The sequence below is a fragment of the Epinephelus moara genome, chromosome 16 (assembly GCF_006386435.1).
Source record: "Epinephelus moara isolate mb chromosome 16, YSFRI_EMoa_1.0, whole genome shotgun sequence".
Classification (NCBI taxonomy): Eukaryota; Metazoa; Chordata; class Actinopteri; order Perciformes; family Serranidae; genus Epinephelus; species Epinephelus moara.
In genome coordinates, this window is record NC_065521.1 from 38,387,533 (window position 1) to 38,415,169 (window position 27,637).

Consider the following 27,637-nt stretch of genomic DNA (forward strand, 5'->3'; position numbering starts at 1 on the left):
TAGCATGACTCCATGATGACATGTGGGTATGTAATTGGACTGTTAAATTAATTTACATTTTTATATATTTCTAATTTGTGAAAGTGTGTATTTTCTTCATTCATTCAATAATTTGCAACACATGGGTTATGAGCTGTCTCTTTCTCAGCCATGCACTGTTGCAATTTCCTCTGTGTGGCAGATGGTAAACAGGAAGGAAATGAACAGAAGCCAGCATGGAGAGAGTTAGTGCTCTGCATGTGAGGATGAGGCTCAACAGAGGGTGCAGCACACTGAAAGAAACAGTCCTCACATATAACCAGTGTGAGTGCATGTTCCAACACCAATGTCGTTACAATGCATGTGGCTGGTAAAATTAAAAAATCCAGTCCCAGGCAGCGGTAGTGTGAGTACAGTTGGTACATTTCTGTCTTTTTGATGATGTTTTCTGTTGCCTCAGTTTGGTAATCAGTTAATGTTTTGTAATCCTGTATGGGCCTCACGACTGTTTGGAGTATGGCACTTTATTAAAAGCATTCATTGTACGACATAATTATTTTCAGGTGTATACGAGTATGGTTCAGAATTCTATTTTCTGAAACGCACCCTACAGCACCACTAAATGAGGTGTAACAGTGCTGCAACAAACACTTCACTTTGGTAAATCCAATCAAGCTCTTTTCTTTGCTTCATCATCTTTATCAGTTCCTTATTTCAGTCAAGAAATAAAGATTAGATTCAAACTTTTCTTCAGCAGTAAATTCAGCAGAATAGCTTATTCGGGACTGAACATGTGAGACCTACGTGACAGGAAACACTAATTCATTGTCAAGCAATAACTCCAGACTCAGGGAATATTTAGCAATAGCACTTTATTGAACACAAACAACCCTAAGCCACAATACTGAATGACAAGACCAATTGGCTGCAGCAAACATTTTATAAAATAGATTCAGGTTTAATGTCACTAAATTGTTTTTTTTTTTCTTTTAATGTCAGAAAGACAGATGCAGGTTTTTCCAAAACAGTGAATGATCTTTTACATATTTAACATTTTTGTAACAAATCATCATTCACATGTTCACACAAAGGAATAACAAGGCAAAGTGCTTTCAGGATTGCATTGTCGAAAAAACAAAAACAGAAAAATGAATGGCTTGAGGTTTAGGTGAGACAGTGGGTGGGCGGGTGACGGGGGTTGGGGTGGGGCTGGTCCTGTCCTGGATTAGGTGGTGGGTGGGTTGGTGGGGGGCCCTGGTCGGAAAACCTCAAACCTTTCACCTTGTCCTGTACCCCTTGTAGTTAAACTGAATGTAAAGTGTCGGGGCAGTGTGGAGAAAGATGCCTATGTAGCAGAATTTGGTTCGGAGTGGACAAATGGATTCGAAGGCATACGGCTCGTACAGAATTACAAATCCACCTTTACTATCTTCCTTGTGACAACCTGTGGTATTATTACAACTGCAGGGCAATCAATGGCTGACCCAGAATGAAGCTGTAAACGTTGAAATGATGCATACTATAGGGCTAGACAGGGAAGTATACGCACAAGAGGAAACCAAAGAAATACATGTTGTTAAATAAAAAGCCAATGCATGGTTACTTATCTCCAAAAGAAAAAGAATCCTCTGACCATTCGCCACTGAATGTTAAAGGGGATAGACTATCATCATAATCTGCATCATAACATTGTCTGGCTTCACATTCCAGTGGTATTTTGTCGTATAAATGCTTCTCATAAATATTTTTTTTTCAACGTCAAATAGACATATACACATACAGCACAACCAAGCACACTTCTTATGTATAACTACCATTGCTTATGATAAATCTGTATTCCCGTACTGTCAATAGACTTCTTTTTTTTTTTTTTTAGTCAGAACAGGTGGAGAGACAAACAATACTCAAGGCTGCAAAACAAGGAGGTAGGAGAAATGCTACTGAAAAACAGCAAGTGATGCTAACATGATCGTTCACTTAAATAATCGTGAGATACACCAGGCTTCGGCTCGACTTCTTGAACCAGGCTAGTGCCGACAGTTGCTATTCCAGTCAGCGTTCACGGAGCAGTGTGTAACAACTGTCATGTTAGACTTTTCACCTTCTTTAAAAAATCATGTAATCATGAGTTGACCTCCAAATTAAAGGTCCAGTGTGTAAGATTTAGGGGGATATAGTGGTATCTAGTGGTGAGGACTGCAGATTGCACCCTGCTAAACTTCTCTTAGTTAGAATTCCTTCAATATTTATTGTTCAGGTTTTTTTTTTTTTTTTCCATGGAACCGAGTTATCTGCGGAGGTCTCTTCCTCTCCAAAACGAACGGACCAGGTGTTTCAAACGGATAAAAACACTGAACTAAGCAGTTTCATGTTAGAAATCAGTGTTTCTCCAAAGCTATTTGGCATGTCGGAGACGGGCCGCTAGCCCAGCACTTGCTAATGTGTGCGCACCTTTATTCTCGAATAACTTCATGGCCAATTCATAATTTTCATGTCTATGTCCAGAAGTTTCCACTTTGGTCTAGGTGACGTAAATGTCGTCATCCACCCTGTCTGCGAAGGTCTGTACGGACCCTATGCGGACGCCCACCTGCAGCCCATTTTTTGAGACTGCGCAGACTGTACTCGTGGAGGGCACAGACGATGACTTTCCACCCTCCAGTCCAGTCCAAAACACTGCTGTCAAACCAGCCACAGCTGCCCCATCACGGTGAAGATACTTTTAAGTTGGATATTCGACAGACATTCACTCCACACCCAGCAGCGCTGTTTGGTTTCACTTTTACCGGTTGTCTGCAGTAAGAGGATGGCAAGCTCACCTCGCAGCCCTCCTGTTTACGACAGGGGGCTGACACAGACCGTCAATTGTACTATAATAAAACCCTGTGCACATCCGCGAAATCTCAGCTGTTGACGGACATTCAATGCGGAAAGTATGTCTGAGCCTTAAGATCCAGACGGTGAGGAGGTTATTCGGGAGACGAATTATCCACAGAGGTCTCTCCCTCTTTGAAAAAAACGGACGAGGTGATTTAAACCGGTAAAAACATTAATTAAAGGAGTATAGCAATTACACTCGTCCCCTCGTCATGGAGGGGCTGCTAACTACGGTGGCCGACGCAAACACGTGAATGGCTCTATCTAGTCGGTGTCTGGTTTGACGATTCTGGGCTATTGTAGAACAATTGCGCCCCCACTCCCTACGTCGATATCAATGGCTCATTCTAAGGTACCGAAAAAACAACAATTCTCAGGTGATTACACACAAAAACATACTTATCATATTTTAAATTTCTGCCAATATATCCCCCTACGTCCTACACACTGGACCTTTAATGGGACAATGTTATCTGTCTCTTCCTGATGGCTCCAGATACAGACTGGTGTAGCAGCTGTGGTGATTTACTAACTGAAGAAATCTTGGAGGCCCATTCTGTCTTAAAAAAAGGAAAAAAAAAGTGTCTTAACCCTATATTTCCAGACTGGTCATATTCTAAATTGGCTAATTTCAACAGAGTAACTTCATTGGTCCTGTTGTCATCACAGGTGTAGAGACCACGCTGCTGGTGATGGCATTGACTCCTTTACACACAGTAGAATAGTATATTTGCAGATTTGTAAATGAGGTAATCAGCGTTAGGCTAAATAGGGAACCCTGTCATTGACACACATGCCCACTTCATTCACCAGCAAAAGCAAAGAAAAAAAAAAAGGTTTCCTCAAATCAGCGGGACAGGACTGTGGAAAATGAAAATCAACTTTGGAATGTCGGGCAGACGAGCCAACTTTTAAATGTTTTTTTTGAAGGTGCACTGTGAAACTATTGATTGTAACTCATCACATGCCCTGATTCAGAGTCCTTCCCCTCATGATAAGGGCTCCTTTGTATTTCCCCAGATAAGCCACTCAAAGTAAAACAGGCAACCCATTATCATCTCTTTTTTTTTTCAATTTGCAATGAATTAAGGCTGCCTCAGCAGCAGATCAATGCCTGCTTTAAGTCCAGTTGTGAGAGGATTGTTAATAGCTTGTGAGTTGCAATGAGGTGGCAACATCTACAGTGAAGCGGACTAAACATAAAAACATGAAAAGGGACTACCCACTACTAAAAAAATCACAGAACATGCAGAATTACATCCTTTCCTACAGTAGGCTATTCCTAATAGCACATTCAAGGGGGCTCCTAATGGGCAAATTCTCTGATATGGCTCTGCTTTAGAGTAATCAAGCTCGGTGTGAGACTATTTCCATCGTGGGCTCACAGACGGAGCTCGTCTATAAGGTGCTCCATCAGAAGATTGCTGCCTTATTTCACCTGTGTCATTCACTTCAACAGGTTCAATAGTAAACACTGGAAAGTGTTCCTAACATTTGTTTTCCTTTGTGTAATTACATTTTTTTCCCCCCCAAGACACATCCTCTGCTGGTGAAAACAAACGGCACTTTCAAAGGGGAATGTTTCTCTAAAACCACAATCACAGGACCTCCAAGTAACAAATTCTGAAAACACATAGGCTATACAGTAGATATAAATCTCATGAGTTTCTTAACTGTACACGCTTTAGGCTACACGCTGAAAAGGGAGGGACACGTAAGAACCCTTAATGCTTAACATTAAAAACAAATATAAGGCATTTCATATTTCCTTTTATCCGCATACGTCACTGACAGCAGGTCTAAATATTTTTGAGAAAACATTTCATTCAAGGAGGAAGAGGATGCATATACACATCTACACATGCAAATGAACATGTCTACCGGCTATAAACCAGAAGTCCAAACTACAATACCATCAAAGTCCATCCTTAAGGATGAAAAAAAAACAACCGCACCTACTCAAATCTATCAGTCAACTTGTGCACAGTCCGTTCTGAGCAGGCAGCTTTTGAAGTCGGATATTGATCACAGTTTTAAGAATGGAATATCAAACACTCACACTATCAAACGCCACCTCTCTGAACACAAACAAAAGGACGACTTGAAATCCTTCATTTGCTACAGATGAGTGACTTTTGGTGTTAACAAAAAAGGGCATATTAAATAGTTTTTTTTTTCAACAGAGGAAGCAATGATAAACAAAAGGTTATTGCACTTTTTATCTTTTGTCTATTTCAAACGAGGTCAGCTTGAGAGAAGATGATTCATGCCTTAATGTCGTGGTAAGACAACAAATGTTACGTCACTTCTATAGTATGATCACACTGTTATTAACACTGCACACAGCTACTACTGCAACCCTACTTGTAGTCAGTCTACCCTAAATAACACAAAGCAGTCTCTACAATCAATTTGCAACACAGTCACAACAAACAGCCTAAACTTGATCTTGAAACGCAGGTACCGCATCGTTTCACAATTTGGCTTGTGAAGTTTACTAATTGTCGATGAATACCAAAGAGTTGAGAAGAACAATCAGAACAAAGCTCTGAAACTCCAGACGATGGTCTTTCTACAGTTAATGTGTTACTGACAATCAAACCTCATGTTCTCTGCACTCAGAGGAGGTGGATGTTTTTCCTCTTTGCCTAAATTTGGTCTATAGGCTCCTTCACTCCTTGGTGTTGCGAAAGCCAACTGAGCCCCGAGGTGCCTTCTTTGGATTTGTGCTTTCGTACTATTGATCCCCATCCGTTCAGTGTTTGATGTGCCCTAAATCGCATCAGTAATGTGCAATTTATTCTGCCACCCAAAAGGGAGCACTCAGTCACTGGAAATGCGTCATGAAATCCAGACTAATACAGAAGGAGTTATTTAGGCTTTTTTTTCTCAGATCATGTAGGGCTGAAATAATCACGCTCAGAGGGAATAAGAGCCGATCTACTGTAGTCGTGTACTTTCAGTGTAATTTCTTTTTCCCATTATAAGGCTTCTGGGAAATACAAATGGAAGACCGTACCTTTCGGTAGTAATGAATAAAAGGCACCATGCCACCACTGTGCTTGATATTACACAGGTCCTATTGGTGGTGGGGGGGAAATTAATAACCAAGTGTTCAGGCAGGGAAGGCGGTCAAACTAGCATTAGTCATACAGTCAAATTGTATTGTTTTGACTTACAGAGGTAAAGTTTTATAGCTACCTTCATTTCCCACCTTGAATTAGACTGCACCCTTCACCCTAAATGACTTGCACCAGATAACATCTTAGTTGTAATGAAGAGAAACACGTTAAATAGGGTTAACTATGCTTTTCTGTTTTTAAAAAAAGGGCATGTTTGTGCATGTTTAGGTTCGACATGCATATTTTGAAAAGTCACTCACACACACACTATAAGAGAGAAATCTACACGACTGGCATCAGGAGAAACAAGGAGAAATCACAGAGGATAAATGTCAGCGTCATCACACATAAAGATCACTGATGAGGTAAAACTGCAGGTCCAATAAAAAGTACAAGGTGCAGTTGGCTGCCCCTCTGTAAGGTAGGAAACATGAGACATCAGCCGACACTAATCTAACACTTCCGCGTAGATACATCTCTGATTTAGGCTGGTTTAAGCAGAATTACACTACCCACGACAAGATGGACCACAAGATTTTAACTCTTTGTTAGCATAGCTGTACAAGCATTTTTCATAAGGATTTTCCTTTCCGTCCGACTTTTTTTTTCCTTTTTTTTGAGGTACACCACTTTTATCCCCAGTGTCATTTGGCTCTGGATGACGGAGAAGCCAAAGTTGATTGTTTACGAGTGAATTCTGAATTCATTCATTCACAGTGGCAAATATGGCGATATCCTAACCTCTCACGACAATCTCTGCACCATGGCAACCTTGAGCTATGTGCTACCTCAATTGATTTGTGTGCTTCTCGACACCCAGCGATGTCTGTAAGACCAAAATTAGCCAAGAATCTTTTCTTTTTTTTAGCAATCCAACCAAGTAGCATAACTCTACAGGTGATGCAACTTATCAGGTACTGCCAGGTATCATTTCCTTTTTTCAGCTTTTAAGGCAAAAGGCTCAACAGTGGATCAGAGAGTTGAATTGAAATTTGCCATTTACTTCAAGTAAGAACCGAGACATCCATTGAGGCAAATCAATTCTATACTGTATATACCATGCTTTTTTTTGGACATCAAAAATGTTATTTTTTTCCACACACACACATTATAAACCGTCTTGTTAAACAAACACACAACCAAGGGATTGCTTTGCCAATACCAAAGGGACTAACTATGTTCTTCAAAAATGTCCAATTATACAATAGACTTCTACCAACACCAAATTTCAACAGAATACTTGCATTTAAGTACTAATATCCCATGCAAATATTTATATAGTTTTTCTTTGACTAGTATAATTGGTGAAAAGACATGCAGCTCCAAACACAAAACTGTAATAATCCTGCCTACTTCTGAATAAGTTACTGACCAAGTATGATTTATGTCTAAAGGCAAATAAAGGTTTCTATGGCACTAAATGGGTGTAGCTTAGGTGCATTTTTGTCAAATATAGGCTATTTTACGAGTATGTGTGATCATATCTACTGTAGACCTTTTTGTCCCTCTTGTTTTACTGTACTGTAAGGCAATCTCAATGGAATGGATGAACGTGAATGTTAAATTCATCTGAACTCTTGTCCTCTGTTTACCTTGTAGGCTACACTCCACACAAATATATATGTATAGAGAAAGAAGAGTGATATTATTCAACAACAGGAGGCCTATACTCCAACAATAATGCCAAAAAAAACTATCCAGACCCTCAATGCAGGAAGACTACTACACATACTGTATAATATGTAGAGAATTAGGTTATTACATGCTACCTGTATAATCATATCTACGCAAGACAAATGAAGAGCAACAGTTTAAAGTCGGGAGAAAGTAAATTGTCCTGCTCTAAACTGACCCTACATTCATTTCAGTCAGAAAATTCATGGCTCAGATTTGATGGTCAGACTGTAAACTGCTTGAACATATGCATAAATCCATTGCTGCTTTTCTAAGAGGTTTCCCCTCTCGACACATTTTGGCAAACAGGCCTTATTTGTGACCAAAGATTATAACATCTAACCCGCATTTAAATCTTCCATTGGCATTTATGCTATGATTTACTGAATTGGCCTAAATGGATGGCAGTGCAATATTTGTGCTGCACACTATTACACACACTCTCTATTGCTACAATTGGACCTTTCATTGCTTTCCGTTTCTGACACCAGATATATTGTATATATGCTCCGCTTGCTTAAATCGTCACTATATCAAAATTGTGATCTAGCTCCATGCACAATCACTCAAGTTATCACTGGTACACACAAATAAAAAAAGCATGTATAAGAATACTGTGATACAACAAAAGGATTCAGTTACAATTTGTATAGTCGCAGGGGCAATGGCTCCGTTTACTGGTCAGATAAGGACATCACAAGAGAAAAAAAAAATCCCTGCCCGAACAGACCGGTCTGACAGCACCTACAGATGGCAGAGAGTGTATGTAGAGTATTTTGAGAAGCCTGCCTGAGGTGTCTGTTGAATCACTGGACTGACTTTAAGTGACTTAGGCTCTGTATTATTAACAGTAGGCTGGGTAATGTAACCTTGTCACTTTTATGGGCCCGATGCCCAGAAATAGATAACACACAAAAAAAGTCAGTGGGCAGTGGACACTGTCCCGAAGACACTTTGTCTTTTTTTTTTTCTTTTTTTTTTTAAATAATGCATTGTTAGAGTACAATTTTGTTGCAGCCTTCGCTTGCCTTTTGCAACCCTACCTTCCTGTATTCAGCAGCAACACACATGCATGTAAACATAAGTACATACATTACATCTGCTCCATTTTGCACACTTAGAACCTGAATGTACTAAAGTGCGTGCTTGACTATCTAATTAAGTGCTGTGGGATTAGGGTTAAAAAGGAATTAAATCATGGAACATCCCATCAGAAAAAATGTAGACATAATCATCCTGCTGAGATCTGATTGGATTAATAAATTCTGCCTGCTGCTTCAGCACAGATCCTGAGATTACAAAAAAAAAGTTATGTACCTAACCCTAATGTTAATACTAATACAAGTGTTCTTGTGAAAATTATAAATTGATCAGGAGAACAAAGGCTGGGGATCACCAATTAGTTCCATTTCATTTCAGTCAGTTATGGAGGTCAATCGAAACTACGAATCTACAGCACTGACTCGGAGAAGTCACCGCTCTGAAATGGACTTTAGGAAAATGCGACAACGTGAAAAGACTTTTTTTTTTCGCAGGGGATATTTAACATCGCCTAGTCTAGGTCCTCATCTCTCATCCAGTCAACTAATGTGTGCAATTGTGCCACTTCATTACCAGTGGATATGAAGTTATCACACCAATGAAAACAATCTGACTCAGTGTAATTTAACCACCAGCAGATGGTCTAAAAAAAACAACAAAATAGCATAGATATAACATCTAAAAGTCACAAACAGCTCTAGTGGTCCGATACAATCATCTTTAGTACCAGAAATGGGATGAGGAGACAAAAAAATGAACACCAAAAAAAGCACATATTTGGATTTCTGCTATTCCTGAAATCTAAACAACAGGTATTGGCCTAAGCAAAGATCCCTCTCCTTTTCCTCTTAGCCCTATTTGCCTCTATAAGGGATACCAACTCCCTGGTCATTGATAATGCCGGGACATATAAAGATACGCCGAGCAGATTTTTTCTTTTCTCCCACTAGATACTATGGGTGCAACTGTGGTTCAATGCTGTTGCGATCAAACGGGTGGAAAGATAATCAGTCTCAGGGCTCATCGTACTCTGCCATTACGCAATCCAACTGAAATGATGTGTTACGGAAGGCATGGGTCAAAAGGCATTTCATGAGATGCCATAAAGGCGATCCAGTGCATTTGTGTTGACACTGACAGTAAAATGCCCGGCACACACAGAGCCATTCGTTTAGTCTTTAGGTAAATTTTTCATGAAATAATAAAAACGAAAAAATAAAAAGGAAAAAAAAAATCAAACACATTCCAGGGAAACAAAAGCCCTTGTGACAGTGATTGTCTATTCAATAAACAAAAAAAAGGCCAAAAGAAAATATTGCTTGAAAACTGCCCAATAAAAAATAGCAGACAATACTCTTATCTGTTCAAATTGATCTGAGTTGACCACCGAGAAGTTGAAGCTATTAGATGTTTAAGACTAGTTCACCAGCTCAGAGAAACACTCCTTTAGTGAGCTCGTTCAAAGCTGATGGCCGGTTCAACTTCAGTAACACAAAGAACAACAACAAAAGAAAAAAAAACACGTCATGAGTGCCTAAAAACCAAAACTGATTGCTCTCTTTCGATAATTAGGCCATTCGAATTCTGAAATCTGTTCCAAAAAACACTGTTAAAGAGATGGGAAATAAATTGAAATGGCTTGTTCATTTATGTGCTCAGATATATGATGCTTTGATGAGGTGTTGTTGGCAGATATTACTAGTAAAGCCTTCATCTAGAAATAAACAAGGCCTCAGTCAGTCACTATCCTACAGTAGTTCTCCAGTCCTACAAAAAGAGAACATTAGGCCTACGGACCCTGGGTGAAGATGAAGCAGCTGCTAAACGAGTTGACGAGGTATATCAAGATCTATTGTCTTTCTCTATACAGTACAGTTCATCTCAAATAAATAATTTATAGCCATAATAGTGTTGATCAACTTTGGTCATAAGTTATATGCTTAGAAACATTCTAGCTTAACAAACACTTATTTAGCATCTTTAAAACATGAAGTCAGCATTAAGAACAAATCGATGTTAACAATGCCGACCCGAACATGGCTCTCCTTTGGAAGGAGACATGCTAATGTATTCAGCAGCATCACCAAATTATCGTAAAATGCCAAACGATTCTCGGCCGTACATTTAAAGTACACTATGGAATTAACATCTTTGTGACCCTTTTCCAAATTTCAGGTTGTACTGTAGTACACAAGCATTGCACTCTTAAGCAAAAAATTTTAGATTTTTCCCTTGTGTGGTTCCTTCATAAAAATCTAGGCTAACGGACAATTAAAAACAAAAACAAAAAAATAAAGAGAAAAAATAATCAAAAAAACAAACAAAGAAACTCTTTGATCATTCTTTTGGGAAGGCTGTACGTTCCTCTACAAGGTCACCACAACTGATTAAACATGATATGACTTTTATATTGAGTGATATGACGAGAAAGATACAGAGATTTCCATGCTCTTAGATGTCGGTTATATAATTATGTCGACATGGTTTTAAAGGGTTAAATGATTTCGAGATGGCCAGATTGCTAGTGTTTGTTTTGGATGCCACACTTCATCCCAGTGACCTTGTAGAGCAATCCGCCTCTACGTATTAAGCACTACTAGGAGATGGAGGAATGGGATCTAATTGCATATTAGGTTTGACTGCACCTCAAGAGAAGACCAAACACTCACGCACACACAGACACACAAACACATACATACACAGAGAACAGACATGTGGGTGGGTGCTCTCCTGGTCCTCTGGGCCATGTTAAAGGGAGTCCCCCCCTGGTGGTGATGATGGTGATAGCAGCTGGCTGAGGGGGGCGCGTGACCTCACTCAGACAGACACCCGTCCAGGCCAACCGGTGCACCGTGACGGTCTTTGACGTAGCCGTTGTGGAGGCCGTTGCTGGGCAGGGGGGCGCAGGTGGCGGTGATGCCGCAGTGCTTCAGCAAGTTGAGACCCGGGGAGGGGGAGACGGTGGGGGAGGAGCAGGAGCAGGAGGAAGGGTCCCGCTGGGGGAAAGGCTTCATGGTAGAGAGGATCAGAGCCAGGCAGTCTGCCACATCCTTATTAGGAGCACAGGCCAGCGCTGGAGTGTGGCCTGAATGACAGACAACAAAGTCACATGAGTGCACATGTACAACTTGTCAGGAAGTTTGTCAGTAAACTCCTACATCAGCCTACATTAGTTCAGAGTGTCTACGGGTATCAGACACTTAAATTCAATGTTTCTTTAAGACCATAACTAGACCATTTTCATCAATCTTTAGACTGAATTTTTGACTTTTTTTTTAAAGTTAAGCACTGCAAGTACAAAGAAGTAAGTACTATACAGGGTTTTTGTTCGCCGGTATATGTCGGCCTATTCAGCAGACGAAAAATACAACAGCCAAAACGTACGCTGGGAAATATGCAGAATAAATAAATTAATTTATAGTATATTTAATAGCCTAATATAGTGTGAGCTATAAGATGGTATGTTGTCAAGACAACTTAAATATAAACTTATATTATGCAGACCAGATTTTAGGATTTTAATAACAGACTGATCTATTCATCCACCGAAGCTGTACAGAGTGCGTCCCTGCCTCTTCAGAGCATAAGCACATCCATGGCAGTGAGCATGCTTGGTGTAGGTGACAGCACCAGGGATCACGTACTCCAGGACAAACTTAAGCACATTGTTGGCCTCCTCATAGATCAAATTGGAGATACGCTTCATCATGGCGAGCCAGATGGCGAATAGAGGGCTAGCTGATTCCCAGCATGCTATCACTGAGGACTTAACGGCGACGCTTGGTGACTCTTTTAGCGAGCCTTTTTTCTCCTTTGCCTCTGCCAATCATCTTCTCTGATTAGTTACCGTTCAATAGACCACTTCTTCATTTAGGCTTTTACTTTTCTTATTCCAAGTTATACGTCTGATAGCTGTCCTATATGGCTGGAGTTTTGGAATATTAATGGCCATTTTAGCCTTTAAAGAAAAAAAATGTAGCATGAACTCTGGTAGTATACATGTAGTCCTGGGTAGAGGTAGCTTTTATGTAGAAATATGTTTATTAGAGTGAGTTAGTTGAATCTACATTTTGCAAACAGGTAAGTGCAAGTATGAAGTAAAAATACAGCATTAGGTTCAGTGAATGATTTAAAGATTGTAAAATCAGAAACGTGGACTTTCATGCCGAAGAACTTGACTCATTTTGACAAAAAGATATAAAGAGATGGATAATAAGTTAGTTGAAACGTGACAATTAACACCTCACAATTTAAGACTATTTAAAGGGATATTTTGCAGATTTTCAACCTGCTTTGTATCATAACATTGTGGATAGTATGTGTAAGTGAACTATGGTAAACCAGCACCCACATCTCCCTGCTCATCTCTCAGCTCAAATACACCAGGTGACACAAGGCGGATTTTCCCTGGCTCTAAGGCTGCTGCTCGAACTACAAATTATACTTCTTCATTTTTAAATGCCCGCCGCCACCACAGACACCCAGAGTACAGAAGCGGTCTCTCTTTCTTAAACTCCAATCAAACTGTAGAACGAGCTAATACTGATCAGATATAAATCAAGATTCTGTTACCGCGTTGCCTTCTCGCCTAAAATGTTTTCAGTAATGCATTTTTTAACTTACTCTTTAACTGTATAATGAGATTGTTTGCAACCAGTCAGCTGCCATATTGTTTTCTGTGTCAAACATATGAGCTAGCATTACATCATCCATCACCAGGAGCATTTATTGGTCCGGTGCAGCACAATATATTCTGTTGGTTGCAGGTTTTCTACCTCCTAAGCAAAAGAAAATGCCACAACACTTTTTCTGGTTTCTCTGGTCATGTCACACCACTTTCAAACGTACTTGCATCATTCTACTGCATGGCAGCCCATTTTCAAGAAAAGACCATCTTTCCGGCAGTGAAATACTTCTTTAATAACTTTTAGGTGTAATATTTATAAAACTGAATTTAAGATATTTCCAGGACCTGCAGAGACCCTGTAGTCTCTTGTTTTACATGTGAAACCCAGGTCTGAATGCCTTTGTTCATCATCTGTGATGTTTTAGTTTTATGTAACAATAAAATTATAGCACACCACAGAGTGTCTCTCCAGTCGGGCTGCTGACAGCAGAGCACTCGATCACTCTGAAAAGCAATAGAGGAGGCTGTAAGAGTGTCTGGTTTGGAGGTGGTATTCGCAGACAGTCAGCGCGGGAGCTGAGAGCTTTCGATCAACCAACAGACACAAGTTGCCCTCTATTTCTTTTAACCATCTCGACTTCCATCACTTATTTTTGGTGTTAGATAATTTTTAGACAAGACTCAACAACAAGTTAACAGCCTGCCGTGCTGCTGCTCCTGCCTTCCTCAGTCTACAAGGTGCAGTGATCTGACTGAAAATGTGAGTTGACTCGGGGTAATCACGAGGGACAGCTCAAATAATGAACTGTTAATGGGCACCCCTGGTGTTAATAAGTCTCTGATTTCAGACACCTTATAAAAAGGTGACAGTATGTCAGTGTCGTGTTTACAGCTTGTTAGCAGCCCCCAAGGGTGTAATCTAAAACTGTGGTGTGTTGTGGGACACAGTCGGCAGAAAAGCACACATAACTTACTGCAAAAGAGCTACAACATTATAAATGTTGCAAGACTGATTAAAAAATCCAAACTCTTTATCACTACAATGTGACACAGCATTTTATCTGTAATCAGACTCAAGGGATAAGCAAGCATAAAAAAGGCCTCACCTTCCTCATCCACAGCCAGCACAGTGGCTCCTCTACTCAGCAGTGCCTGCACCACCGTAGCCAGGCCATTACGTGCTGCAAGATGGAGGGGCCTGGAGGAGAAGAGGGGAGAGTGTGAGAGACAGCTGGCAGATCTACTATTCATCAACTAGTTTGCAATTTAACATTAGAACATGTGAAGAATACCCAAAACGCTCCAGCCTCAGAGTGATGGCCAGATGCAAAACAGGGGAATGATTCAAATGCCAGCAGGACAAACATGGCCTACACAGTGTTTACAGGCTATTGTCCTAACAGTGCTTTTGTAGAAATGTGTTCTTTGCCCAGTTTTGTTGATATAAAAACATCAATAGCTTCTCACATTTGCAGAGCGCTGTTGGTGGCATTTATAAGTGTGGGACTGTGGATCTCCCCCAGAATCAGCAGGGCACACATCTCATGAGCCTGAGGGAGAAAACAAAAGACAAGTCAAACAATGTGTGGGTTTCTGTTTATCAGAGTGGCTTTGTACTCAGAAAAGTGTACCAGCGTTACGCTCAGGTGTTATTGCTCAGCACACCACAGTGGAGCTCTCTGTGTACCTTGCTGCAGGCCAGGTGCAGGGCAGTGTTCTTGTTCTCATCCAGCAGTGTCAGGTCAGCCTTGGCCCGGTGAAGGAGGATAGCTGGACGACAGCAAGACACAAAGACATTTATTTCCTGCGACTACACGTGTCCTGATCTGACAATTATCATCAACAGACCTGTTCATGCCTGGAGTGCGACAAACAGCTAGGTATTCTTAAGAAAACAAACAAGAGGTTAAAGACTTACCCACGGTGCCACTGTGTCCCTTGTCAGCAGCCACCATCAGAGCAGAGCGTCCACTGTTGTCCACTGCATTGATCTCTGTTCCATGGCGAAGCACCAGCTGAAGTCCCGCAACATCCTCGGCAAATGCAGCAGCATGCAGTGGGGTCCTACAGGCACAGATGGAGACAGTCCAAACAACTCAGTGTTTCCTCTAGATTGGCTGGGAGTGCTACCACAACTAAGCACTCATTCTACCACCTACTGCCACACCAAATTCCATTCTCAGATTTAACACTTTAAAGTTTCTTTTAATACAAAACAGTTAGCCGACTTTAACAAATATTTATCAGTATTTGCTTGTTTTTTGAATCCACAGAAACCACTCTTCTCTTTGGCGTAATTTTAGTCCACCGCACTTTACTTACTTTTTTTTTGTTTTTTGGTCAAGATTTTTAGAAAAGGGAGGTAAAAAAGAGGGTATCCCAAGCAGGAAAGGGTCCAGGCCAGACTCAAACCTCGGCTGCAGCTGTAAGGACTGACTCTTAATGGTATGAGCTCTACCTGATGAGCTATCGGGCAACCCACAGTCTTAATTTCAAATTAAAACACGTCACTTTAAAAGCTGGTTCCCGTTAGTCCTGCTATTTCCTTTATCCAAAACAGTGGGAAGGACACCAGGAGCAAATCTTAGCAGCTGAGTTTTCATTATCACGGAGAACAAAGTATTCTGAATCTGAATCTGAACAGTGACAGCAAAACAGCATCACTGACCTCTTATAACCAAATATTCTCCGGTCTAGTTCGGCTAAAACACCCATTGGCGTGTCGTTCACTACAGAGCCTCTTTCTAACCAGCAGCCTACTGACAACATTATCCTCACGTCACCTGTTAAACTGATTTAAGCAGTTTAGATTACAGACACTTGACTGTCCTGCTGTTATTTCAAGACGTGAACTAACCACAGAAACTTGCTCAGCTGCAGAATGAATATGGGGGAAGGACTGAAATGGATATATGGCGTTATTTTTGGCATTAACATTTTTTTTGCTGTATAATTTTAGGCGAAAACTGCAATTACTGTGTGATCAGAGCTGCAGCATTAGGGGCTGTGACAGGCTTTAAGTACAAAGCAGTAGGTCTTCACGACCGATTACTTGATAAAACAGAAGCAAGAGGAGGTGTAGGTGTCACCACAACCTCTATAATAATGAGAAATACCTGTGATATCAGCTTAAAAAGGGTTGTATCTTTAGGATCTAATTTCTTTTTGAATCACAGTTGTACCGAAGTGAATAAGTTCAGTGTTTTGTTCTGCAGTCTCACCTTCCTTTGGCATCTCTGGTGTTAATCATGTGGACCCCAGCAGACTCCAGCAGCCTCTCTGCAGCACCGCTGTGGCCATTCATCCTACAAACATGACGCTGGAATTAATAAACTGATAATACCTACAAATCGTGCTGCTTATTTTTGACTAATTAGTGTTACACAGCAAGAGACAAGACAGGAGCATATTCCCACTCACAGAGCACAGTGCAGGGGGGTGAAAGGGTTTCCCTCTTCATGGATAAATGTTTTGAATTCAAGTAAAACCTCCAAACAGTCTTCATGCCCTGAGAACAAACGCAGTCAGCATTACAGGCAGCAGATGTTACAGTCACTAATTACAACAACCGGGGATTAGCAGTTTCCAGTCGATCAAACTGAGCAAACCTTTGTAAGCAGCCCAGTGTAATGGGGTGTATTGTTTGTTGTCCAGCAGTTTATCTTGTGGGTCTGTTGCCATGGCGGCCTGCACCAGACTGGCCAGGATCTCCATGTGGCCTCTGGATGCAGCGTAGTGCAGCGGTGTCCTACCCTGGATGTCCCGACACAGTGCAGAAGCTTTGTGCTCCAGCAGGGCTGTCACACAGTCATCATGGCCCAACACCGCCTGAACAAATGATGAAAAAAAATCCACTGATGATAAAAACAACTTAGACTGAGAGACATTAAAATTATAACTTCTTCTTCTGTTATGTATTCTAGTTCTGGATCACAGCAGCATGAATTAGATGGAGGCTACTTTCCTGGGCAGGGATTTCATATTCTCAGATTAGGAATGTTATTCGATACATATTTCATTAGATTTTTTTTTAATCCATGACTGACGGAAATACCTGTCCAGGAAACTGGTCTCTTGGTATGCCTTAGCTCTGTCTCACTGGTTCTTATGACTCTTTCACAGATGGTGCTAATAAGACTTTAAGACCATCCTTCTCTTCAGTTAATATTTTACTCTCTTGCTGACAGGGGAATGTCAGCTGTATCTTCAATGTTGACTTTTTTGCTTTAAGACTTAAACCACCAATTAGTCTTTTTTTTTTTTTTGTGGTGCTGCTGATGCTCTGCTACAGTATGTGGCCACTGAGTTTTTGACCTACCCCCCTGTGCAAAGCTGTGCTGCCCCTCTTGTCCTTTGCATCTGGCAAGGCACCCTTCTCTAACAGGAAGTGGACACAGTCAGTGTGACCTCCCAGAACAGCTAGCATCAAAGGGGTCCTGAAAGGGACAGAAGTGACAGTTAATATGTGTTTTGAACTGTGTGCTCACTGGTCAAAGTAGCTTTCAGCATTAAACTGGTTTTGAAGGCTGAAGGTGCAAACTGAAGTGACGCTTTTTCAAAGAAAACAACTCACTGGCCAAATTTGTCTGCAACGTTGGTGAGATCCCCCTCCTCCCCATAATCAATCATCATGCGCAGGCAGTCTGAGTGACCATTGGAAGCTGGTTGGAAACAACATACAGGTGAGAAAATAAAAAATTAAAATACATGTTTATTCCCTGTAACATTAACTGACACTCTTCAATCAGAAACGATGCTATGCAATGAAATCTTACCTGCAACATGAATTGGAGTCCACATGAGGCGGTTGTCATTGAGGAGACAGGAAGCCCCCTGAGCCAACAGCACCTCCACACAGCGGGCGTAGCCTTTCTGGGCAGCCAAGTAGAGCACAGAACGCCCTGCAGCGTCCTGCATGTCCACATAGGCTGCGGTCTCCGTCAGCACACGCAGCGCCTGCCAGTGGCCCTTATCAGCCTGAGAGAGCAGAGGGGAGCGGTCACAACTTTGTATGGAATCAACATTAAGAGGCTGATTATAATTGGTGTCTCGACCCAGAGAGTTGGTTAAATGTGAGACACTTACAGCAAGATGCAGTGGACTGACTGGAATACTGCTCTCTATGTCTCCTAGCGCATTAAAGGACATCTCCAGGAGCTGAAAAATCAAACGAAACACTGGATTTAATTCAATTTATCGCTGGAAAACAGTAAAGCACAACATGCTAAACATATTAATATTATTCAAAAGCTATTTCTGAACCCTTTTCATCATGCACAGCCTGCAAAAATGATCCTATTAACTAATCCTGTTGGCTAAACAACACTTCTGGAAACATATTTCAGTCAGCTAGAGCAGCTAGAGTGTAACATGTGCGTGAGTGCATGCAATGTGTGACACGACTGATTAATGCATGTGCCAAGTTAAGTATTGCTGTGATTTCAGATTTCAGAAAAAAAGAACAACTCACCAGCTCCAGGTTCTGTTTGTTGCCATGGTAAGCTGCATAGTGAACAGCACTGTAACCCTTTGAGTTGACCATCGATGGATCAGCACCATTGTCCAAAAGATGCTCCAAGCAGCTGATATTAAAAGACGACACAAAGTGTAGAGAGAGGATAAAGAAGAGATTTAATTCAGGGGCCTTTAGGCACAAATGTTTTCTGTTAACACACTTAGTGTCAGGTTATTGAATTTAAAGCCTTCATCACATTAGTCATGGGTCTGATGCACGAGAGGAAAGATAAGGAAACAACAACTCACAAGTACGACTCCTTCGCCTCATCCTCATCATTCTGATGGTTCCCAGAAAAATGACGATCAACTCTGAAAAGAACCAGAAATACTTTTATTTAATAAACGTTCTTGAGGACTGTGCAACATACACATCACTACAAAGCCACATATTCCTTAGTGTGTTGTTCAGATAGTTACACTGCCATGTAAGAAAGCTTGTTGTTGCTCAGCAGGTGTGTCACAATACCAGACATTTAGTAGCTGATACCAATATCAGTTTCTCATTCAGTGACAGTGACATAACAAGTTAACTGCGCTCACGACGGATCAGAGATGTGCAACAACATTTTTTTGCTGACACTAGATATCAAACAAAAGCCGGAGACTGTCGCATATTAAGTATCCCTGAGCTGTAAATTCACCACTTCTACACAGAAGGCAGAAGAAAATGTTATTTTGCTGCAAAGCCTCTCCTCCTCGGTGCCGTGTCTGCATCTGCCTGTACCACAGAGCAGTGTGTCAGTGAGGAGCGCTCACTCTGCAGCAAAATCTGGACCGGAAAAACCCCACAACAAAACAAAAAAGACAAAACAAAAAAAACTGCTCAACTTGAGGCAACCACGGTCGACTGAGGAGTTTGCAACTGATGATTGGTACTTCAGACTTTCAGAGGGCAGCGCTAATATTGACATGTTGTTGTCGTTGTTGTTGTTCAGCACTTGTACAAGTAGGACGTGAAGATTGGCCTTAAGGGAGGCTATTTGTCTCACCCTACTTCACTGTGATTGGATGGCTTGTTAAAAAGCGACAGTGACAAGTGCAGCATTTTACTCAAAGCGGAACATTTTTCAACTCTCAGCCACCATAAAAAAAGTATTCAATGCAGAAAAGATGCTCACTCTGCTGATGTTTGTAGCATAGTGTAAATATTATGCTGCGATCCCATTGCAAAGAATTGAATAAGATACGCTGGCTTTTCTTTTTGATTAGTCGAGGCAGAGCTTTGGCATTTGACGTCAGACTAGAGCTCTTGCAATTGCATATACTGCCCTGTCATGCCCAGAGGAATTGCATACAGGGTGTCTACAGGTATCTGATACTTAAATTTAATGCTTTTCAAGATCATTTTTGACTAAATTTAAGACCGATTTATAGACAAATCATCTTTTTCTCATTCAAGCATTGCAGGTTAGTTTAAGGGTAGTAAGTAATGAGTAGTCCCATGCAGAGGTAGGTTTTATGTAGGAATATCAGGGATGCAAGATACTGGATTTTTTGCTGATATCCGATATATGATAAATGTAACAACTCATTTGACTGATAACCAATACTGATATTCCCACTTTCTTCTCTACCTAATTCTTATTGATCATCGAGTCTTATCTGTAGGGGAATTAACATCTTACTATGCAGGCATTATCTTATTGTGATGGCCCACCAGCAGATGGAGACATGGAATACAACACTTTTCAATATCTGTAATATTCATTCATTGTTCAAAATCAGAAAAAGCATGTTGGCCGATTCTGATAGTTCATTTTAAAGCCAATATTGGCTAATACCGATTACGTGCCGATATTATTGCGCATCCCTAAGGAATATGGTTACTGGCATGAATAAGGTTAATCTACGTTTTGCCAACACGTGAGTACAAGTATAAAGTAAAGTATTAAGTTTAGAGGTAGGTTTAAATGTTTGTAACATCAGAAATATGGACTTTCATGCAGAAGAGCTTGACTCATTTTGACAACAAGAAATTAATAAATTGATAAATTAAATTAGATATAAAGATTCGATTCAATTAAGACGTTTCAAATTCAAGTTTAAGACCACTGTAATGACTCTGATGATCTAATACTTAATTGAATTTAAGACATTTTCAGCCTTTTAAAAGGCCTGTAGACACCCTGATTGCATCCTCCAGTACCTAAGGCACCGGAGAAAAACGAGTGCCGTCATGTTTTCATTATTTTGGCATCGACCTGGTACTAAATTACTGGTTCTCGTGACATCCCTGTTGCTCAAAAGTGAATGCAATCAGACTATGAAACCAAATATTCAGCAAACAGCTTGAACTGAATAAGTATGAGTAATGAGAGAAAACACAAAAAGCTGAGAAAGATAAGGTCAACAAACAAAATACTTTTTGTTCACCAACTGTTTAAATTTCATAATCCACCTGCCAGTTCGACAGTTTCATCAGTCAATCAGTGTTCTGGAACAAGAGTTGATTTCCTGCCAGACTCGAACAGAATTTGGTCGCTTGTGTTGCTTCTGGTGTTTCAGTGCGAACACAGAAGGAGACAAACAAGTTTTCAAACCTGCTGAAGGCTTGGGAGGCGGCAGAGTAGTGCAGGGGAGTACAGCCCGTCTGGTCAGGCTCGTTGACCTCAGCGCCAGCGCTCACCAGGGTCACAGTGCACTGGTACCTCCCATTAGCAGCCGCATAGTGCAACGGTGTCCTGTAGAGAGGATGCAAGCGGAGAGAGTACAGTCACTCAGAATAGTTACATGATTGACTTAGCACTTCAAATAATGTTAGCAAACTGAAAAACACAGATTAGGGAAAACTCACCTTCCCATTATGTCCCTCTTATTCAAGTCGGTACCGCTACTTAGGAGCAAGTTCAGACATTCAACATTTCTGTAAAGAAAGATGATCATGGGAGAGAAATAAAGGTAAAGATGACATGTGATATGAGAACATTTTGGGTCATCTCTTGACTCCAGTGACAAAACAGATTCTGCATCTTACCCTCCAGAGGCAGCAGCGTGTAGACAGGTCCTCCCAAAGTTGTCAGGGGTGTTTATGTCAAACCCAGCCGAAAGTACATGCTCCTTACTCATGGATGAAACTATACTATACAGCTGACCTGTGGGGTAATGAACAAACAGGTGCCGGTCACAGCTATGTCCAAGTGTACTGATATAAACATAGAGACAGAAGGTTGATCAACATGCACACTTTAATGGAAGACGAACCTGAGGAGAGTAACTTGCGACAACAGTCTGAAAACCCGTACAACACAGCTAAGTGCAAGGGGAACATTCCATGGATCCCACGTCTGGAAGAAACAAAGAGAGAACATCTTAGCAATGAAATAGTCAATGGTAATAATGTAATCCCATTTAAACCCAACTGTTTTATAGCACGATACATATACATTAATGCTTCTTTGTATTAATGGCTGTGCTTCACCGCGTTTTTACAACCTCGTGGCACAGCTATACGTATCAGTTATACCACTAAAAGCATTTCCGATACCTGGCCGTGTCTGCTCCGTTGGTCATCAGAGTGCTGATCAGCAGTTCATGGCCGTACTTAGCAGCAACGTGGAGAGGAGTATTGCCATACTTATCCACACAATCAATTTCCCCACCTGATGGAAAGCAGAGAGAATAAAAGACCCATTAGGAGGAGCAGGGTTTGAAATGCCACCACAACTTGCACAGTAAAATTTGAGCTGTTTACGAAATTCTCAGCTCTACGTGTCGCAGTTTATCGGTAAAGCTGCCAACTATCAAGCCCTTGAATCTTTTTAAACACTCTCATGCCACACGTCCATTTTGTAAGGGTGCTGATAAAACAAATCAAAAACTGATAACGACGCGGTGTGAAAAAGAGGACGCTGACAGCGCAGAGACAGACAAGTGAACAGCAGCAGCAGCAGCACTGATCACTGTGGTACAGCAATTATTACACATCATATATAAATTAAGTGTGAGAGCTGCTCAAAATTCGTCCAAGACCATAGAAAATTTTTAGTAGTTTAACTGTACATGACTTTAATCTTTGTCTGATCCAGCTGCAGCTGTGGCGTAAGTGCTGAGGAAGAAGGAAAAAACAGCCTACACAAAATGGTGCAGTACAAAATGTTTGGTGCAGGTATTCTCGTGCTTGTACACAGAACAGAAAGTACTCTGAACCCTGCAGGAGAGAAAAGCCAGGACCAACATTTTCTCACAGATCAGTCAGACAGCACGGTCACAGTTACCATTTTGGATGAGGATCTGAGAGCGTGTGAAGCGTCCATGAATGGCTGCCATGTGCAGGGGGCTCTTCCCTTCTTTGCTCTGAAAAACAGAATATAAAAATCATATTTTTTTCATCTTGGAGTGTCGTTGAGAGATCATTACATTTCACTAATTAGTAAAATGTTTAGAGCAAGCTTCAGAAAGCTGCTACAACCAATGGAACATGGCTGATTTGACAACTGAGCATCTCTAACTCAACAATTAACAACAATTAAGGCTAAAATATGCACGTTTTTACATGTTCAATGCAGTGTTTCTGAAGGCAGAGGCAGCTAACATGTAGTTTCACCTCTAATTATCTGCCATTACTTAACATTTTTAAAAATTTGGAAGTGACAGGTCTCACACTGATTCTTATATTCTAACCAATGTTAGGTTTTCCTGTAAAATGAATTGAAATTGGGCAACAGCTTCATTTTCAAGGTCATGTAAGCTAGAAAAGAAAGACTGACCAATAACATATGAATCCTTAGATTTCTCATGCACTCCCTTTTCACACATACTAAGGCAATGATGTCATTTCTGGCAGCCATATGCATCTGCAAGATAAATTCCCCACCCCTACACATTCACAGAAAAACAGTTTCTATAGGCAGAAATATAATGTGTATTATCTTCATTTATTCTCCACATCCACCCCCATATATTAATTTAATTACTTTGGACTACAGCAACAATCCAAACACACACACACACACACACACACACACACACAAACACACACACACACACACACGCTTTTCTTTGTGTCTCTAATTTGAAATCTAGTTCAATAAAAGATACACTATGTCTACATGAAATTCATCTTTGCTAATGGCCTAACAAGATTAACTGTATTGCACTACCATACCTAGAGATGTCATAAGAATCGATACTTCAGTTCCAAGTTCATACCAAAATTCTGAGAATTTGACGTTACTCGTTTTACTCCAGTATCGTAGATACCAGGGACTCAATTCTTCCTGACAGGTCTAGTCTTGTGTTAAATGCCAAAGAATAAGAACACCCACGAGCACAGAACAACAACTGTAGAAGATGGTGACAAGTGCAGCTGCAGTGACACCTCCACCTCAACTTGTCGTCAACTCGTTTCCCTATTTTGGTGATTCTTTGCCATGGGAGCGCTGTGTATTTAAACTACACTACAAACGCTAGCAGTGTGATGAGGCGGTCGCAACGTGCTAGGTATTTTTTTTCTGGTCTCCTCGAGTTGAAAAATGTTTAACTCTGGGTAAATGCTGCACTCGTCACTGTCACTTTTTAAACAGCCGTCCAATCACAGAAGCGCGGAGGAACAAACAGACAACCGTCACATTTTACGCGAACAAGTGCTCAACGACAACAAGAGAAAGGAGAAATATTTTAATATACTGTAGGCTATAAATTGACATATGTTTCCTTGCCCACAAAATCTCTGAAGGTACATAGACCAGTACTTTGCATTTGAGGCCTATCAAGGATTAATAACAAAATCTAAATTTAATTTAATATAAATGTTTTATAATGAAGGAGCGTATGTTAAAATACGTAGAATTTATAGCTCTGTATTTGTTATTTACCAGGGTATCAAATTGGATGTGGAGAATCAGGGATTTTCACTGGTGTTGGTATCGACTACTTAATTTCTGGTATCATGACATGCCTAAACACGTCTGTACTTTCAGGGCAACAAAAATTTCCTTTAACACTTTATCACCTGATAACATAATTACTAATACCAAACAACTATGGTACAATAAGCAGAGTCAACTGTACAGTCATTTCCATTTTAGACTGTTCAGTGCATTTCATACCTGCTGGTTGACATCTGCCCCGTTGTTGACCAGCAACTCCAGACAGAGGGCACCGTTGGTGGAGACGGCAGCCAGGTGCAGAGGGGTGTAGCCGCACTTGTTGGGCTGGTTAACATTAGCTCCATGGTTCACCAGCTCGGTGGCCACAGCCTCCTGACCCATGTAGCAAGCCACATGGAGCGCAGTGTTTCCAAAGCCATTGGGCTCATCAATCTGACAGTGAAACACAAACGTGACACAACATCAGACCGAGCCTACAAGAGCCTGAGCGGAGGGATTCATGGACATCTTAAAATAAGTGTCAGAATACAGCAGATCATAAAAGACATTTAATGAAACACATAGTAAGGCAGTGTAATTTGGCAAGTTTAAAAATCAATATATAACAAAGGGTAAATCACTCACCTCTGTCCCCATCCTCAGTAGGTACTTTACAATTTCGATGTGACCACTTGCAGCAGCAGCATGGAGAGGTGTGTAGCCCTGCTTATCCTTGCAGCTCTTGTCTGCACTGCGGGACACCAGCAACTTCACAACCTCTGAATGCCCTACAGGAGACACAAAAAAAAAAAACATTTTTCGTATTATCTCTAACATGAGTTCTATTGAATTTGACAGAGTCAAATCAGTAATGGCCACAAACAGACAACAATTGGTTCATTCAGTGACTGCGGTGTCTTTTACCACCAGATAATGACGCAAGGACTTGGCAATGTTTTTGCTCTTCATCAGAGTCAAACTTGTCATGAACAATAGGAGCATTTACTGCTATTAGACAATGAAAATGTGTGCTGTGCCACCCTGGCAAGAAAGTGAAACTTGCTCACCCAAGTAAGCAGCACAATGGATAGGCTGTCTTTCCTTCTTATCGATGGCACTCAGGTTGGCCCCTTTGTTCAGCAGCAGCTTCACCATCTGAAAGACAGATAAATTAAATCATAGAAAAAACACTCCTCTTTATTTAAGAACGTCTCTATAACAGAAGCCAATAACTCACCTCCTGGAACCCACTCTGAGCTGCGTGGTGCAGGGCAGTTCGGCCGGTGCGATCTGCCATGTTCAGGTTGCTCAGCTGGGTCAGCAGGGCCTCTGCGCAGCGTGTGGCACGGTTGGCAGCAGCCACATGCAGTGGTGTCTGCCAGAACTTGTCTCGTGCATTTGCCTCTGCTCCACGCCTCAGCAGCAGACCCACTGCCCTCTGGGGAGAGGGAGGCAATCACAAGAGCTTAAAGCATATATCATATCTGCAGTTTGCTGCGTTTCCTTCAGTCAGCACAATATTTTGGTGCATAAATCCTAATGAGTTCTGTAATCGCTGTGGGTGAATACATAATGGAATTAAAGGATGAAGTCATCTGACTGAGAGATAATGAGACTCCTCGAAATGGCAAAGAGATATGAGTTTATTGCTTACTTCGTTCCTGGAAGCAGCCGCCCTGTGCAACGGGGTCAACCATACATGGTCTTTAGCATTTACAGTGGCACCTGGTAGTCACACAAAGAAAAACATTTTAGGGGTGATTAAGGTGAAGAGGAAAAAAGCACAGTGATCTAACAATAATGGAGATATTTGTCGGGGTGAGGACAAAGGGAAAAGTATGCACCACATTTAACCAACACACAGGACCCCAAGTTCGTAACACACAGCCATGTATCAGTGATGCAAACAGCTCACTCACCTGATTCAATGAGGAGGTCCATTATATGGACGTCACCCACACAGGCAGCAGCATGAAGTGGCGTACGGCGCTCTTGGTCCTTTTGGGATAAACATATAATCAATTACAGGAGGTATGACGTATAGCCCTCAGGTTTAACGCTTATATATTGCAGGGCCCCAGTCCTTTATGACATGAACCTGTTTGCAATGAAACTCAAAGTGCATCACACATACCAGTGCATTGACATCCTCCTTTTTGTGCAATAATAGTTGAACTTCTTCAGCATTACGATTGAAGATGGCCTGGACCAGAGGAGGCTGCAACACAGAAAATACCTGCTAAGTTACGTTGCATGCAATTACGTGAACGCTGATCCGGTGCAACGATTGGTGTTTTTCCATCACACTAAGATTTATCTGAGCAGCTCACATTTTGGTAAAAGCAAATAAGTATTCAGTGAAATAGTAAAATATGCTATCATGGTGTTCAATGTTGTATTTAGTGTGTTTACTGTAGCGTTAAGTAGCCGAGTGCGAGTCTTGTTTCACCCCAGCAAATACACAGAGCCCTGGCTGAGGCCTACAGGCCCTTGTCTCCCTTCTTACGTCAGCTAGCCAAAAGGCTCTCGGTAGCTAGTTTTGCTCCAGAGCTGGCCCCGACCCAGACCAGGGCCTAGACTAGAGCACCAACACCATATATGTTAACACAGACACACCGAGCACCGCTAACCACAGGGAAATACACCGTTATGATCCCGCTACCCACAAACATGCGCCACCAATTAGCTAAATATGAAACAACTCGCCCCGCGGATAAGACGTAGTATGCTGCGCACAAGAGCAGGACACTTCCAGCAAATAGACTGCGCCACAGCTCGAACACGGAGCGCTTTCTTTCAGCGTACCTGGTCTGCAATGTTGAGTACTCCCATCTCCCAAACTCAGCCAGGACGGAGCTCCTTCATGAGGATAAAACTTCGAGGTATATTGCGGTGCGCTACTGTATCCACTTTTCAGACTACACCCATAGCTGGTTGCAAACAGAAATGCGGTCTTGATCTGTCACTGTTGTTGTCTGTATCCAATGTCTGGT

General features: G+C 41.3%; 1 protein-coding gene across 1 annotated transcript; it reads right to left on the minus strand.

Moving 5' to 3' along the window:
* Window positions 1-834: 834 nt before the first annotated feature.
* On the minus strand, window positions 835-27,637 carry ankrd52a (ankyrin repeat domain 52a). Its single transcript, XM_050066363.1, has 28 exons — window positions 27,450-27,637; window positions 26,779-26,862; window positions 26,564-26,642; window positions 26,299-26,369; window positions 25,882-26,082; window positions 25,712-25,799; window positions 25,290-25,432; window positions 24,885-25,097; window positions 23,052-23,130; window positions 22,322-22,436; window positions 22,039-22,121; window positions 21,812-21,929; window positions 21,632-21,700; window positions 21,378-21,518; window positions 19,084-19,146; window positions 18,791-18,902; window positions 18,406-18,477; window positions 18,096-18,297; window positions 17,894-17,981; window positions 17,639-17,756; window positions 16,929-17,148; window positions 16,741-16,828; window positions 16,542-16,625; window positions 15,239-15,384; window positions 15,008-15,090; window positions 14,788-14,870; window positions 14,427-14,518; window positions 835-11,778 (listed from the first exon to the last, which is right to left on the minus strand). The coding sequence occupies exons 1-28, from the start codon at window positions 27,474-27,476 to the stop codon at window positions 11,507-11,509; spliced, it is 3,234 nt and encodes a 1,077-aa protein (XP_049922320.1). The 5' UTR covers window positions 27,477-27,637; the 3' UTR covers window positions 835-11,506.

What these genes read in the sequence shown, in the direction of transcription:
- ankrd52a (XM_050066363.1), bottom strand. Translation starts at nt 27,476, where the DNA reads ATGGGAGTACTCAACATTGCAGACCAG. An exon ending in TCAGATCCTCATCCAAAATG is followed by an intron (nt 22,437 to 23,051) that starts GTAACTGTGACC and finishes GCTTTCCATCAG; the next exon opens with GTGGGGAAATTGATTGTGTG. An exon ending in GAGGCGAAGGAGTCGTACTT is followed by an intron (nt 18,903 to 19,083) that starts GTGAGTTGTTGT and finishes TTTTAATATCAG; the next exon opens with CTGCTTGGAGCATCTTTTGG.